Source organism: Copadichromis virginalis, linkage group LG3 (genome assembly GCF_057382275.1).
Source record: "Copadichromis virginalis isolate Kocher_CV1m ecotype Utaka linkage group LG3, C_Virginalis_male_GT1.1, whole genome shotgun sequence".
NCBI lineage: Eukaryota > Metazoa > Chordata > Actinopteri > Cichliformes > Cichlidae > Copadichromis > Copadichromis virginalis.
Window position 1 is genome coordinate 32,701,945 of NC_140620.1, and position 16,116 is coordinate 32,718,060.

At 42.6% G+C, this 16,116-nt stretch overlaps 1 protein-coding gene across 1 annotated transcript in view; it reads left to right on the forward strand.

Annotated features, from left to right (window-relative positions):
- The window catches only part of nhsl2 (NHS-like 2), a 235,347-nt gene extending 220,717 nt beyond the window's left edge, over window positions 1-14,630 (forward strand). Inside the window, exons 6-10 of the mRNA XM_085450713.1 lie at window positions 5,561-6,605; window positions 6,783-7,956; window positions 8,104-8,413; window positions 10,748-10,865; window positions 11,556-14,630. Coding sequence (XP_085306839.1) covers window positions 5,561-6,605; window positions 6,783-7,956; window positions 8,104-8,413; window positions 10,748-10,865; window positions 11,556-11,895 — 2,987 coding nt within the window. The 3' untranslated portion in view covers window positions 11,896-14,630. The remainder of the gene's footprint in view (window positions 1-5,560; window positions 6,606-6,782; window positions 7,957-8,103; window positions 8,414-10,747; window positions 10,866-11,555) is intronic.
- The last annotated feature ends 1,486 nt before the right edge of the window (window positions 14,631-16,116 follow it).

A 16,116-nucleotide genomic window follows, 5' to 3' on the forward strand; every position in this document is an offset into this window, starting at 1 on the left:
TATGAATGGCACCTGTTTGAACTCATCATCTGTATAAAAGACACCTGTCCACAGCCTCAAACAGTCAGACTCCAAACGCCGCCATGGCCAAGACCAAAGAGCTTTCGAAGGACACCAGGAAAAGTATTGTAGACCTGCACCAGACTGGGAAGAGTGAATCTACAATAGGCAAGCAGCTTGGTGTGAAAAATCAACTGTGGGAGCAATCATCAGAAAATGGAAGACATACAAGACCACTGATAATCTCCCACGATCTGGGGCTCCACGCAAGATCTCATCCCGTGGGGTCAAAATGATCATGAGAACGGTGAGCAAAGATCCCAGAACCACACGGGGGGACCTGGTGAATGACCTGCAGAGAGCTGGGACCAAAGTAACAAAGGTCACCATCAGTAACACACTACAACGGCAGGGAATCAAATCCCGCAGTGCCAGACGTGTTCCGCTGCTGAAGCCAGTGCATGTCCAGGCCCGTCTGAAGTTTGCCAGAGAGCACATGGATGATACAGCAGAGGATTGGGAGAATGTCATGTGGTCAGATGAAACCAAAGTAGAACTTTTTGGTATAAACTCAACTCGTCGTGTTTGGAGGAAGAAGAATACTGAGTTGCATCCCAAGAACACCATATCTACTGTGAAGCATGGGGGTGGAAACATCATGCTATGGGGCTGTTTTTCTGCCAAGGGGACAGGACGACTGATCCGTGTTAAGGACAGAATGAATGGGGCCATGTATCGTGAGATTTTGAGCCAAAACCTCCTTCCATCAGTGAGAACTTTGAAGATGAAACGAGGCTGGGTCTTCCAACATGACAATGATCCAAAACACACCGCCCGGGCAACAAAGGAGTGGCTCCGTAAGAAGCATTTGAAAGTCCTGGAGTGGCCCAGCCAGTCTCCAGACCTCAACCCCATAGAAAATCTGTGGCGGGAGTTGAAAGTCCGTGTTGCTCGGCGACAGCCCCAAAACATCACTGCTCTCGAGAAGATCTGCATGGAGGACTGGGCCAAAATACCAGCTACTGTGTGTGCAAACCTGGTAAAGACCTATAGTAAACGTTTGACCTCTGTTATTGCCAACAAAGGTTATGTTACAAAGTATGAGTTGTATTTTTGTTATTGACCAAATACTTATTTTCCACCCTGATTTACGAATAAATTCTTTACAAATCCTACCATGTGGATTCATGGATTTTTTTTCACATTCTGTCTCTCACAGCTGAAGTGTACCTCTGGTGCAAATTACTGACCTCTGTCATCATTTTAGGTGGGGGAACTTGCACAATCGGTGGCTGACTAAATACTTTTTTGCCCCACTGTACTCTTTAAATAAAAGAAATGTATGCAATAGCAGGACATTTTCTTTTGTTTGAATTATGTTTTTTGTTCAACAAACATGACAAATGTGTGTTTATTTTGTCATTGATTATGGATTTACATACAGTTTTAAAAGAAAAATGTTCTCCTTTCTTGTTAAGGCATAGTCACGCAGGCCTAGAGACAGGCTGGTCCTTGACAAACTCAGCAAAAGCAAAAACCTGGACTGCTCGACTGGTTAGTGAGTGGTTGCTGGGTTTTTTGAGGTGAAACTGGCTGTAAAAACCTCCTTGTGATTGCTTCGGTTGCTAGCAGTTGCTACTGTTGCCCATAGTTTACATGGAAGACACAAACTTGTTTGCAGATATTAATCCTTTAAAACTGGTCAGAGTGGGCGTAACTACTTTTAAATCCCTGTAGAACCGAAACCCTGTAAACTGGCACAATAATTTGTTTTGCATATGAAACCGGAGGAGTTGTACTTACATCTTATGCCATCAGCTTGCCCTAGAACACGTTTTCCTTCCACATATAGCTTTGCAAAAATTGCATAAAAAGCACTTGCAGCAACAAAAACATAATATTCCAGAAACAGGCTTTGCCGATCCAATCAGCTGTTCAAAACACTTCCTACGTTGGAATAGACGTCAGCGGGAACTATCGCATGCTCCCCATTACTTGCCCAAAACCGGAAGTGATGTCATTTTTGCGGAAAATTTAGTTTTTTATCTTCGGGGCCTTATAAGCCTATACTGGTATTTTTAAGAGTCATGTTGACTTTATGCTTTTCTGAATAGTTTCTGGGATGCTTAAAACTCATATTGCACTGCTGGAAATAGTTTATTTTGATGCACATGCTGTTTTCTTTGCAAATTTGCATTATAATATTTATTTTCGTTTTTCCTGTAGTATATAAAAATTGGTGTATCTCAAAAATAAAATTATGAAGACACTCAAAATAAATTTCCTGTTGTTGGAAACTTTTTTGTGCAACTTTTTTGTATTTGCAGTTTTGAGGGATAAACCTCTTAAATTTCTCTAACTAGAAATGTAAAAAAAACAAAAATGATTTTCAATTTTTTTGTAGTTTATTGCACTTTTTTGCAATTTATGTAGTTACTATGGACTTAATGCATACATATTATTAAAATTTGGGCTATAACAGTTGTATTGATGTATAGCAACTTGAAACGCTCCCAAAAATGGCACTACAGCATGTAAAAATATAAAGATAAGCTCTGGCAGACTTGGTTCTATGGTAGGTCTTAAAGGGTTAATGATTTGCTCCCTGAGCTGTAGTGAAAGTTGAAAATTGTGATGTAAACGGTGAATGGAGAAGGTTCTTCTATGAAGCTGGACAGTCTTCATTTCAGTTTCACTTCAACTTGCAGAACTAAGTGAAACCGCCTCCACCAGCTAGCAACCAAAGCAATCAGAAAGAGTTTTTTTGCAAGTCAGTTGGCAGAATACACATTTTTCCGTAGTAACGGGTGGTTGCCATGGGGTGACTAACCAGTCTTTTAGCCTGTGTGAGTGGGGCCTTTTTCACTTATTCCCACAATGTCACCAAGATTGTGACATCCAAAATGGAAGTTAACATGTTAACAAGTTAACATCACATTGTTAGTTGTCACACATCTGCAAAACTGCAATACCTCTTTGCGACCAGTTTCCCCTAGTGACAGCTAGCACTCCCCAGCAACCGCTTGCCAACCAGTCGGAGAAAGACCCTTTTTCAAATGATTACCATGGGATTTTGATGGTTGTTACTAGCCTACAGCACCAACACAGAGTAACGCTAGCTACCACATTAAAAACAATCTACCATAAACACAATATTTAAACTCAAAAGAGAGCTAAGAGTTATTTAGCATTAGCTTGCTTGTTTGATTGTTAACACTAATAGCAAAAGTAGGCTATTAGTTAAGCTTGTTTGCCAAATACTTCACCAGCTAATTTTATTGGGCTATCTGGTATAATGTTGCAGATTTTAGGCTATAATAAATAATGTACTGTAAATCCCGGACTACAGAGTGCACCTGATTAAAAGCCGCATGCTCTAATTTTAGAAAGAAAATCAATTTTGTACTTGTACAGGCCGCACCGGATTTTAAGCCATATGCGTTTCAATTGTAATATGAGATATTTACACAGAAATATAACACGTGAGGATTTTTAATGTTTAATTTATTCCGTAGGGTAACATAACCATGGTAACATAAACGTTATGGTAACATACAAAAATACATACTGCAAATGCTTTTTTTTCCTCGAACAGCACCTGTAACACAGCTACCTTTAAGTATACGTACGTATCGGTAACACACAAATTACGTTGCTTATGGTTTTTTTACGGAATGGTGCACAAACAACATTACAACGTTTCTTAACAACACGTAAAAATATATACCGTATATTTACTACTTATCTATTTTATTGGTCTACTGTTACCAGGCAAATTGTTTTTGGCCGCATAAAAAAATATATGCATTAGCCGCACGTCATTATAGGCCGCAGTGTTCACAGTGTGGGAAAAAAGGGCGGCTTATGACCCGAAAACTACGGTAATGCCCCAAAGCAAAGGTGTATGACTAATGACTGCTTTCTGCAGTACGGCCAATATACAAAGGTAGTCAGCTATCTATCCACCAAAGGTTTAATTAAGCAAAGAAAATTACACAAACTAATGCTGAATTAATAATTTATTTCCCCTGGATTTGCACTAATCAATGTTTCCTAGTGAAGAACAGCTATGCCTTTAGCCATTATCTTTTCATTCCTTGCTGGTTTATTTACTTCAATGAGGACATTTAAACACAGGGCATCAAGGGTTCATTTAATCAGCTTCATCTGAATAAGCCCATAATTTTGGTGAGAAGAAGACAAAAGCAGAAGAAGCCACATCTGACATTTAAAAATGTGTTTCAGTTGTTCTTGAATTAAGAACTAATCCTTTGTTGCAGGACGAATATGCATTGTTGAGAATGTACTATTAGGCCTATGTAACAAATTAAGGGGAAAAAAACTGACCCCTCAATCCTTACAGTGGGTGAATGTGGTAGGTTTGTTGCTGTGAAGGGGCATTTGGTTGGCATGATATGGTAACCTGTCACACCAGATAACTTGTTACAGAACCATCTGTGAAGCCATACTTGCAAAATGGCACGCGTTCGAAAGAACCATCTGTCTATTAACTTCAGCCAGTCAGTTGAAAAATCAAACTCTTGCCAAATCCAGTCAAGTGAAGATGAAAAACATCTTTGCACATCAGACAGTGAAGAAATGCTCTCAACTTTTCAGTTCTATAAGTTATGATTTAGCATTTCATCTCGAGGAACAGCTAAAACATGTCCATAGATGCTTATTTGTTCTGTGGTTATACCACAGCACATAGCTTAAAGCATGGAATATTGGATTCTGACCAAGTTCTGGTGTGATTCTATCTCACTTGCAAAAAAGAATGTTTTTGATCCGCTTTCCCTCCTTAGAAGGAAAGGTCAGAGAAGTTTATATATGTTTTTCTTGTTAATATGTTGCCTTGTATGTATCTTTTAAGCATGGAGGTTTGTTAGGCAGGAAAGTATGTCTGTGAAGGTGCTTGGTCATCTAGGTCATTGTAGTGTAAGGAGCATGAAAAAGAAAAGAGTCTGAAAGAAAGAAGTTCTAAGAAAGAAGTTCTTTCAAAGAAAGTCTGAAACTTCTTTCGTTAAAAGAAGAAAACTGGTGGAGAATCCCAGATTTTAAGCCCTATGGGAGTGTCTCCAAGAGGGTCATGGACTCCCTATTGATCCTCTACCTAATCACACGAGCCTGTGTAAAAACAGGTGTGGGTCACAATCAGCCAAGGTTTAGGGTAAACCCATTGCAAAACCTAGCCCCACTCTATCACGTGATATCCTGAGGTCAAATGGCCCAAGTGTCTGGGAGCGGATCTCAAAACTGGATTATAGATGGCAGACAGTTGGTGTTGTAAGTCATCCCTTCTGTTCAAAGATGGTGGCTATTCTCGTCAGGCAGTAAACAAATGATACACACTGTGTAGGGACTAATGCCAGAGGCTACAGATGTCAAGGCAGGTTGTGCCTTTTCTGGTCAGAATAGTTTTCTGAATGGGTACAGCTAGAGATAGATATGTGATGTTTAGAAGTTTTTATTATAACCTTTTATTTTAGAGTGTCCACAGTCAGTGGAATTTGGTGTGATTAGTTTTGGAGTATTGATTCTTTCCCTCTCTTCTCTACAGACAACCGTTTGGGGCTGCCTGCCCCAGATCACCTTCACCCAGAAACTATGGACCATTCTGGGCTGCTCTGCTCAAATACACCCACCGCTTCCTGGAACGGACCCAAGGGTTCCACCTTTTCTCCTGGAGCGTGGAACGAGCCTTACAATTACAGTAAGAGCAAAGGACCAGCGGTACCACCCAAACAGCACAGTATCATCGGAGGAGGGACCCAGGAGGGGGTGATGCTGGTGAGCTCAGGACATTCAAGCTCATTCAAGACTGTGACAGACCCTTCTCGGAGACCATTGAATAACATGGACATAGGGAAGCGGAGTGAGACAGAGGGGGCTGCAGTTGATGGAGGAAGAGGGGGAGGAGGCGAAGCAGTGAGAGGACGGGAGAGGTCGGCACGTTCCATAGCAGCACAGAATGCTTTCAAGTTTCGAGAGCGTTCCCTTTCCACACCCACAGATTCTGGATCTTTTTGTTTCACAGAGGGTGTTATAGGCCATCCGGATGGTAATATAACATCTACAGGAAATGGGAATACTATGGACCACCAACAAGAGCATCACAACTTCCTCGGCTTAGGTGAGAATTACGCCCTTCTCTACCCTAGAGGGAGCTCAGAAGACAGCGCAAGTACAACTGACACAATCTCCATCACAGCTTCAGACTACAGCACAGAAGGTCGTTTGCGCCTACGTTCCCGCTCCATCTCCCTTAAAAAATCCAAACGAAAGCCACCACCCCCTGTGAGGAGTGTCTCTCTTATGAAAAACCTTGGACAAGCTGAGGGCAGAATACACCATCAAGGTGGTCTTTACAGAGATGGCCGACCAAAGAGCCTGCACATTCCCAGGGATCACTTCCCTGACTTTCAGCCAGATTTCCTTCTGCCCAACTCGTCTAAAACCAGTATTGGTGAGCGAGAGCCAGGCCAAGGAGGGAATGACAGACCTCCAAGTCTAGAGGTCCAGGCACCAGAGAGGGAGGGGGAGACAGAAATTACTTTTCCCACGCACTGGCAGCTAGGGGAGTGGAAGAGCAATGATCCATACAGGTAGGAAACTACACATGGATGTTTAGTACTTGTGCTACAAAGTTATTATTATTGTGTCATCTTTATTATGTCTTCTCACATCATTTCATAGGTATCCTGGATGTTTTGTTGTCAAACGTGTTTGGCAAACTTTGATTTAGCAAAAAAACTTCACATCTCTTCTTTGCTCTTCCTCAGGTCTCTGTCAGGCTCCAGCACAGCAACAGGTACTACAGTGATCGAATGTATGAAAGTCAGAGGTAGCTCAGAGTCCCTTCTTGACTCTCCCTCCACCTCGAGAGCCACATCACCCTCACAGCTTTCCATGGAGACTGACATCAAGGCATCATCCCCCTTCAAACCTCCAGGACTTATGTCCCCATCAAGTGGCTATTCCAGCCAGTCAGAGACTCCCACCCCAACTGTTCCACTCAGTCATCTGGCAGGTCAGGGGACTGTGGGTACAACAGGTACAATAGGTTGTAAGATGCGCCCCAAAATCCCAGAGAGGAAATCATCTCTACCATCACCCAAGGATCCAGCTGCTAGGTCTAGACTGTCCTTTGAAATGCCTGGGAATGCACATCTGGAGCTTTCGTCCATTAAGCCAAAACAAAAGGCCAGCCGGCGGCATTCTGACACTTCGACAGCAGCAAAGCCAGGAAAGATCAGCCCGAGTTCCTCACAGGCACTGCCTATGGTTACCCAGAATGAGCTAAAGACTGTTCGGCTTCGTTCAGTTTCTCGTGGAGACCTAGAAGACTGCCCTGATGGAGCCTCTGACACCATCGAAGAGGAACAGCATGGCCGCAATATAGGCGAGGATCCCAGCCCACCACCCACTCTACCAAAACCTAAACCACCTGTTGCAGTCAAGCCTCCCTTACCTAAACGGCCCATGAACCTTCTTCTCAAGTCTCCTTCTCCTTCCTCCACTTCCCCTCTGGCGCTTGACTCGCCTCCTGCCTCACCTGTAGACCGACCTGTGCCTCTAGGCAACATCTACAAAGTCATGAAAAAGCCAAAACCCAAAAAACCTCCACCACAAGCTCCAACAAATCCCACTATTCTGTCAGATTCAAACTCTATGTCTGCTCCACAAACTGCCTATGATCAATCGTTCCTCCCCCTATCCCAGTCCCTGTTTGATCTCCCTCCTCTCCCAGACCCTCAGCCTCTCCTGGAAGACCCAATTTTGGAGCCTGAATTTGATGTTGACCAAGAGATTCGTCTTGGCCCCGAAGATGGAGGCTCACTTCCTTCACCTTGCAGCAATCAGGAGGCCCCAGAACTTCAGGACAAGAGCAAGACGCTACCCTCAAGGATGACAGTCTCCTGTCTGGCAGAGCTGTCAGACAAAAAGAAACCCAAGGTAACCAAATTAAATATATTGTTCTTTTACACAAGTCATGGTTAAACATCGAGTATCTTCTAAAGGCAAACAATTAAAAAAAAACATATTCACAGTTCACAGCTCTCCTTATTTCTCATTCTTTGAAACCTTCTCAATCCTTTCCAGGTTCCACCTCCAGTCCCCAAGAAGCCAAATGTTCTGCTTCTTCCCACCTCAGTCCACTCCTCCACTAATGGCAGCACAGACCGTCAGACGCCACAGACTGACAGCCCCGTGGGCCTTCGGTCTCCGGTAGGAACATTCCCACCAGATGATATTCTCAATGCTCCCAGTGTTCCCGACATGCCTGAGCAAGATGAGAACCACTTGGGAACAGATGAAGAAAGTTCCAAAGAGTCATCACTACAATCCTCTCTTCAAGATTCCTCTCTCACAGAGCTGGAAGGGAAGATGGCTGGTACTGGGATTGGGACAGGTATGCCTTGATGGGTCCACTTTATTAAGCTTTAAAAGTTGGTTTTCACCGAATGGTGGTCTCAGAAGACTCATAAGACCAGATAAAAGGGCTTTTATGCATCAATTTATTTTTTTAAAGATGAGACACTACACACTACATGTAAGGCAAGGCAAGTTTATTTGTGTAGCACAATTCAACAACAAGGTGATTCAAAGTGCTTTACAGAGACATTAGAAACAAAAAACACTTTTGGCCTATTTTACTTCAATGACATTTCTTCTGTCAGACTACTGGAAAGAAACCACCGAAACTGTGTTTTTCTACTTAACATTTATACAAAGCTGTTCGTGTTTAATCCAAGACTTACATCATTTGCACATTTTAATCCAATAGTCTAAAAACTTTTAAAACAAAAGCACCGTTTTTAAAATATTGTCTCTTTTTCAATAACTGACTGAGGAAGTGTCATTGTGATATAGGTTACATTTTAATAATTGTTTTAATATTGTAAAATTTTACATTACACACACATACTTACTTACATCAAAAAGTTCTAGTTTGATTCCCTTCTATAGTTTGACAGAGGGATTTGTTTATATACCATCCAGAGCCTGATTTGTAGAAAAATGGAAAAAGAAAATATCTTTGTGTAAAAAATTTACTTGGACAGTTTGATGGAAACATGTCAAAGTTAAGTAGTTATTTTCCCTTGGTTGTCCACACGCCTCCTGCAGTCCCTCTATTCTCCACCAGTGGTCCCTGTCCTACAGAATCACCGCTTCAGGGTAGGGGTAGTTGTACATTCATTCAATGATGAAATACAAAAATATACCATAAATCTTGTACTGGAGTTTTCTGGCCTTCTAATCGTTTCTAATTAAAAACATCCCAACACAAATGTTGCATTTTCTAACATATATTAGCTAATAGTTTGCTTTTAGTCTTGTTTCACTGCAGACATTGTTTCTTGTGATTTTTTTTATGTGCCTGTGTTGGTGATAATCGTCTAGCAGAGCTTTTACATTTGATTAGGACTCATACCTGCTAATTTTGATACATACCCTCCTGATTCTGCTGTGTTTTGATACAGGCCCATTGCTCTAAAATGAGCCCAAATCAAAACACAGAATGGTTCACACTGTTTTTAACAGTGAAGATGACATTTATCATCATTATTTCATTATCACCTAATTTTCTCTGTAGCCAAATCAGATTTACATATGCGTTTGCACAAAGCCAGCTGATATACACCTATCAGCTGCTTTATTAGGTATACCTACATGTAGTAGTGCCCTTTGCCTTCAGCGCTGCCTAATTTAACAAGGTGCTGAAAACATTCCTCAGAGATTTTGGTCCTTGTTGATATTATAGCATCACAGATTTGCTGCAGATTTGTAAGCTACACATGCATGATGTGAATCTCCCATTACACCATGTCCCAAAGGTGATCTGTAGCTTACAGTGGAAACCAATTTGAGTATAGTGAACTCATTTTCATGTTCAAGAAACCAGTTTGCGATGATTTGCACTTTGTGATGTTGTGTGTTATCCTGCCTGAAGAAGCCTTTTAGAAAATGGATACACTGTGGTCATAAGAAACAAGCAGTACTCAGGCAGGCTGTGGCATTTAAACAATGTTTAGTTAGTGACTATCCTGTACATCATTAAACCACCAACATCCAGAAACATTAATTCAAGGAAGGACTCATGCATTTATGTTCCATCCATCCTTCCATTGCCTATCCTTATCAGGGTTGCAGGGGGGCTGGAGCCAGGGTACATCCTGAACAGATCATACAGTGGTGCAGTGGTTAGCACTGTTCCCTCACAGCAAGAAGGTCCTGTTGTTTATCCCAGATTCTGCCCTTGCCACCGGAATTTTGCATGAGAAATGGAAACTCATTAGACTAGACAACATTTTTCCCATGTTCAATTTTGGACCTTGATCAGTCCTTGCAAATTGTAGCTTGACATCAACAAGACATTTTCATCCATGAAACTGCTGTTCACTGGGTATTTTCTCTTTTTTGGTCTATTCTCTGTAAACTGTAGAGATGGTTATGTGATTAAATCCCAGCAGATTAGCAGTTTTTGAAATACTCAGACCAGCCCACCTTGTGCCAACAACTAGGCCATGCTCAGAGTCGCTTAAATCACATTTCTTCACCATTGTGATGCTGAGTTTGATCTTCAGCAGGTTGTCTTGAACATTTCTGCCTGAACTCAATGAGTTGGTGATTGGCTGATTAGCTGTTTGGTCATTAAAATTTATAACATCTAAGGTGCATGAGAAAGTGGCTGGTTAGCATTTCTACTTTATATGTTTTACCATGATTTGTGTGCCTTGCTTAGATGAACCAGCAGCCAGTGAAAAGACTGTACTGCACATCGAAGAGGAAACAGATGACGACTTGTTGGCCAGCACACCTACAACACACACCACCGAAGACCTCTTCACTATTATACACAGGTTTGAGCACGCACACAGACACAACCAAGGCATATTTTAAACACCAAGATCGGTACAAACTCTGATATTAGAGCACATAGTTTCCTCAGATGGCAGTTAAAGGTTAAGAAGTGCTTCACAGTTTAGTCTGTTTTGACAGGACAGCACAAATGCTTTGAGCCATCACCAAACCTGCCTGGCAGCTTTTTATAACCTGGAGCATGTGACAAAATACGCATTGTCTTGTTGAAAAGGTGTGAGACAGATGGAGTATAAGGTTCCCTAGCAACAGTTACATGTAAAGTGGGTTTGCTGCACGACCGCTGGCTCTCATTTCGTCCTTTTTTTTCCTTCCAGCGTCCCTCTCTCTCTCACACATGCACGTACGTGGATATGAGTACACACAGAAACTGACAAGAAATCTAGTCACTAAGCAACAAGTGTTCGTGATTTTTACCTTGCGTGATGCTGAAAATAGCTTAAAAGGCTCTGAAGAATAAGTGAGGATGGGGAAATGGAAGATCGGTAATCAGTGTTTTCATCTCCTACAAGAAAGAATGGAGTCCCTTCTGTAGTTACAAATTTTAGTTTTTCTATTCTCGAGAAACAAATCTCAACTAAAGTGTGACTCATCACACACGAGTAGTAAATCTGAGAAGTGAAACAGCTGCACACACAGTTTTGGCTGATAATCTTCTCTCTCTCCTCCAGGTCCAAACGAAAGGTCCTGGGTCGCAAAGAACCTTCCGACTCGTTTGGCAGTCGCCAGAGTTTGGTGTCACCGGTGAAGCACAGCACCAGCGGTAGCGACCTCAGAAATCTAACCTTGGGCAGCAGCCAGAGGTCGAGCTCCCGCAACGAGAACTTCATGGCCCTCCTTCAGAAGAAAGGCAACAAGTCTTCCAGCGGAGGAACCAGAGTCTCTGCCATGGAGCTTCTAAAAAGCACAAACCCCCTGGCCCGACGTGTCACGGAGTTTTCAGCCAACACGGCATCGAATGCCGAGGGAGGAGAGACAACGGCTGGGAACGACAAACCCAGCGATCAGTGAATGGAAGCGTCTACGCAGATGTAAACCAGGTCTGTTTGCTGTCGACAAAGCTACCAACCATTTCCATGGCCTGCCACCCTATGGGGGACGGGGCCATCTGACGAACATGTCCAACCAGATCGCTCCAACTACTGGTTGACCATTTGCACTGTCCAATCAAATTGGAGCACACTTTTGGACAAAATGGTCCCTCCCACGGTTGGAGCACTGTTGGTCCGAGTCAAACCAGCCCCTCTAGGAAAGCAAGACATCAACGGAGAGAAAAGTAGGTTCTCACAATATATTTAATGGAAGGTGGAGGTTTTGAGGTCATGCTTCTAAACTGCACTGCACTATCTTTTCCTCATTGGGAATTTGTTCAGTGTGGAGGCTAGTTGGGTGGAGCAGACACTGGGAATGTAAAGATACACAGCAGGCATCTTTACTCCTGGGCTTCTTCCAGGTGAATACAATAAAAAAAACCCTGATGACTACGGGGGAGTGTATCTGAACCTGTGACCATATTAATCCCCCCTAAAGAGGAATCCCATCAATCCACAAAACAAATGGAATAAAAACACTGAAAATACAAGACTTTAACACAATTTACCCTCGATTCTACCAAACCCCTTGAGCTAGCAGCATTACAGGTCCATCACCTGTGGACCACTGACAAAGGAAATATTCCCAAACCTTGGACCTTGTGGTTCCGTCTTCTCTCCACGGTGAATGCGACACCACAGCAGCCCTCTCAGCTCCAGACAGACAGGATTACATAAAAGAGCAGGATTTACAAACAGAAACCACAAGGCGGGGGCACGCTTTTTGCCACCAAAGATGAGGCATGAGCATACCACACGTGTTATCGCTCGTGCTGTGAACACGAACACGGACCTTCACAAAACATTCCACAAAGGCGCTCGGCAAACGGACCACATTTTTGGAACATAAGCACTTTTTTCCCCCTTACTGGTGTCGCAGGTCGTTTACACGGCGCAAACACTGCGCCGCTACCTTTTTCCTCATCTGTTACTATCTTTTCACTCTTTCTTTGGTTTCTTTTTTTTTTTTTTTTTTTTTTTTTTTGCATATATTTTTTTCTTAAACATACCCAGTGGCCATATACTGTACATGTTAAACTGGATCATACTGTAATGTATCATGTACAAAGATAAATGTAACGCATCTATCAACAACTATCATCTGCAGAAACAAAGACTATAAATAGTGTACAAAGCAGCAAGAAGATTGGACTACAAACTGCCCACGCAGTGAGGGGAATACACACACTCAAACACACACACACGCAAAGACTGCCAAGCAAAATGTTACTGAAGACAAACAAACAAAACATGGAGAAAAAAAAGAAGACCAATCTACACACAAGTGTGTGTGTGTTCATACAAAGAGTGTGCGGAGGATATCATGCCTGTGGAGTTTCTGTACGGAGAGCATGAAGCAGGCCTGCTTATTAAACAGGGTTTTTATTCATTTTGGTCTCTGGTGTTGGGACCAAAGGACTGTTAAACACTACAAACAGACCAGAGGGGACCTAAAGGTGCGTGTGTGTGTGTTTGTGTGTGTGTGCGAAAGAGGAAAGTGCCAAGAACAAAGCAAGGGGAGGGAAAAGACAGACGGGGCGAGTGCATGTATGTGTGCATTTGCAATTTTCGTGTCTGTTCTGAATACATGTCACACATTTGTGTGTGTGTGTGTGTGTGTGTGTGTGTGTGTGTGTGCAAATTATCACGTCCGTCCCCCTCCTTCCCTTTTTATTAAGGATTATGATTGAAGTGACCTCAACATTGTTACATTAAGATTCCAGAACAAAGAGGGTTTCAGAAATCAGTGGATGGATATAAGAACGTAAACATTCCAGAACGTCTGTACAAGTTTGGAATTCTTGGATGCCCAGGTTTTAGCCTGAGAACCGGGAGGATGGATGAGAATCAAATTCCCCTCTGTGTGTCCGTCCGTGGTGATGTGGAGTGACGTGGCGTGAAAGACTTTCCTTTTTTTTTTTCACCCTCCTCCACCTCCTCCTCCGCCGTCTCTTTGGTCACAGAGAGGAGGTGACGTCTGCGCCACCTTCCTCCTCCTCTTCCTCCTCACCGCTCACTGTTCTCCTCCTTTTTTCATCACTGCTGGAGCACACACTCCATCTGTCTCTCTTTTTCTCTGCTCTAACCTTTTTTCTGGCACATAGCACACACTCTCTCTTTTTCTTCCCCTACATGTTCATCCTCTCTCACTCGCAGTAGCAGCGCCTCTCTTTCACCTTTCTCTCGCCCTCCCTCCATCTTTCACTGCCCTTCTTCCCTTCCCTTCTCTCCATCCTCTCCCGTCGCCGCCTTCCCGCCTCTCTGCCTCTCCCATCTCTTTTCTCTCTCTCCCTCCTCCGCCTCTCCACCTCTCTCTGCATTCAGTCTATGCATCTGAGCTCAGCAGAAGACGCGACACCGGATGAATGTCAATGAATGACTGTTAAAGAAAATAGATGCTGTTCTTAGTTTGAGCGTGCAAAAAGCATTTTCTATCAGCGCTTATCTTCTGCCTTCTTTCTCTCGAGTTTTTATCATTTGTTTTCGCTCCCTTTAGTATCCATGAAATATGGAATTGCCATGGATGAATGAACAAATGAATGAATGGTTGGGATCTGTGTACTGACACGGAAACAGGAAAAGTTTGAGTGTGGTTTTTTTTTCTGGGGTTTTTTTTTTTCATTAAGGACCTTGACTTTTGGGACCGGACAAAATGTCTTTGATCCATGGACCCGCCGATCAGTCTGTCCATGCCTGTGTGGACAGCCTAGATGACTCTGATCAGCGGTGGTTCAGCTCTGACACTTGACTAACCTGCTGCATGGATGGACTGCGAAAAATGGAGGAGGGGAACCTTTCATCTCCTGACTCCCAGTTGGCAAACTTATTTCTCGGTGCTATTGAGTCAGAGCTCCCCCTGGTGGATGGAAAAAGAGGAACCACAGAGAAAAAAACTTCAGCTACATCTCTCTTCCCTACAGCAGTCCTTCAGGTATTCCATCATCCTGAGAAAAAAAGCATAAATTATCACCATTTATGATGACTAGTCAAGTGACGCTTGTTTTAAATATTTAGTGAATGAAAAAAGATAAACCTATAAAACTCTGTGTTTGTTTGCCTTGTATACTGAATTATAGGCGTGTTGCTGCAGCGCCTACTGTGTTTTTTCTTCTTTTTTTTTTACATTTTCTTTTGATTTTATTTCTTATTTCAGCTGCCTTGGTAGTACATACACACCCCAATGTAACTTTTTTTGGTAAATCTTGCCAAAATTGCACTATAGTGCATGTGTAAAAGGGAGCATTTCCATGTAATCTGGCAAACAATTGCCCAAATCTGCATTCACATACAGGCAGAGTGTGGTCATGAAGACTCATTTGCCTCAGAGCAGATAAGTCGCAGACATAGGATAAGTGAAGTGGGTTGTTAAGAAGAAGCGAGGGCCAATAGATGGATAAAAACGAACAAAAAAACCCCTGCGAAGATTGTTTCTGTGCTAAACCCAGCGGGACGGGAACCGAAGATACAAGTACAGAGTTAGGAGCAAAAGGATGTGTTGTTCCAGCACTGTAACATGTGGTGTGAAGAGAGACGTACTTTCATCTAAAAAAGCGCCAGGCTGTCGAACAGGGTGTTCACTTACGGTGTGTGTTGAGGATCAAAAAAAGTGTGTTTTTGACTTTTTATGTAGGCAGACAGCAGATTCTCTTTAATCGGGGAGGAAAGAGAGATAAAAACAAGCAGGAACACATGGGCACACTGGTTAAAAAAAAGTGTTATCCCTTATGTGAGGATCTAGCCATTTAATAGAAGAACCTGATTTTTTGCAGGTTTTGTAAATGTTTCTTGGAAACAGGAGTTCCTTTAGAAGCTGAAATAATCTCGTTAATTCAGTTAATCTTCAAAGTGTGGGACTAAAAGGTCCTGCTGGGACAGAACAGCCAACTTTTCATTGATTCTGAAAAGCTACTAAGGGTGCAATATATTAGTTGTCTGTTCAAGATGATGGTGGTGATTCTGCCTACACAGCAGCTACGCCTCGAAGAAACCGCTACAAGCTTCATTCTCTAAAATATATTGGCAACATACTGTTTTGAAAATGACATTTTTTATGAAGTGTGAAAGACAGATGACAGGAGGAATATATGGAATATCTAAAGCATTATCCCTCCTTCAGGAGGAGAATAAGGAAGATAGGAAG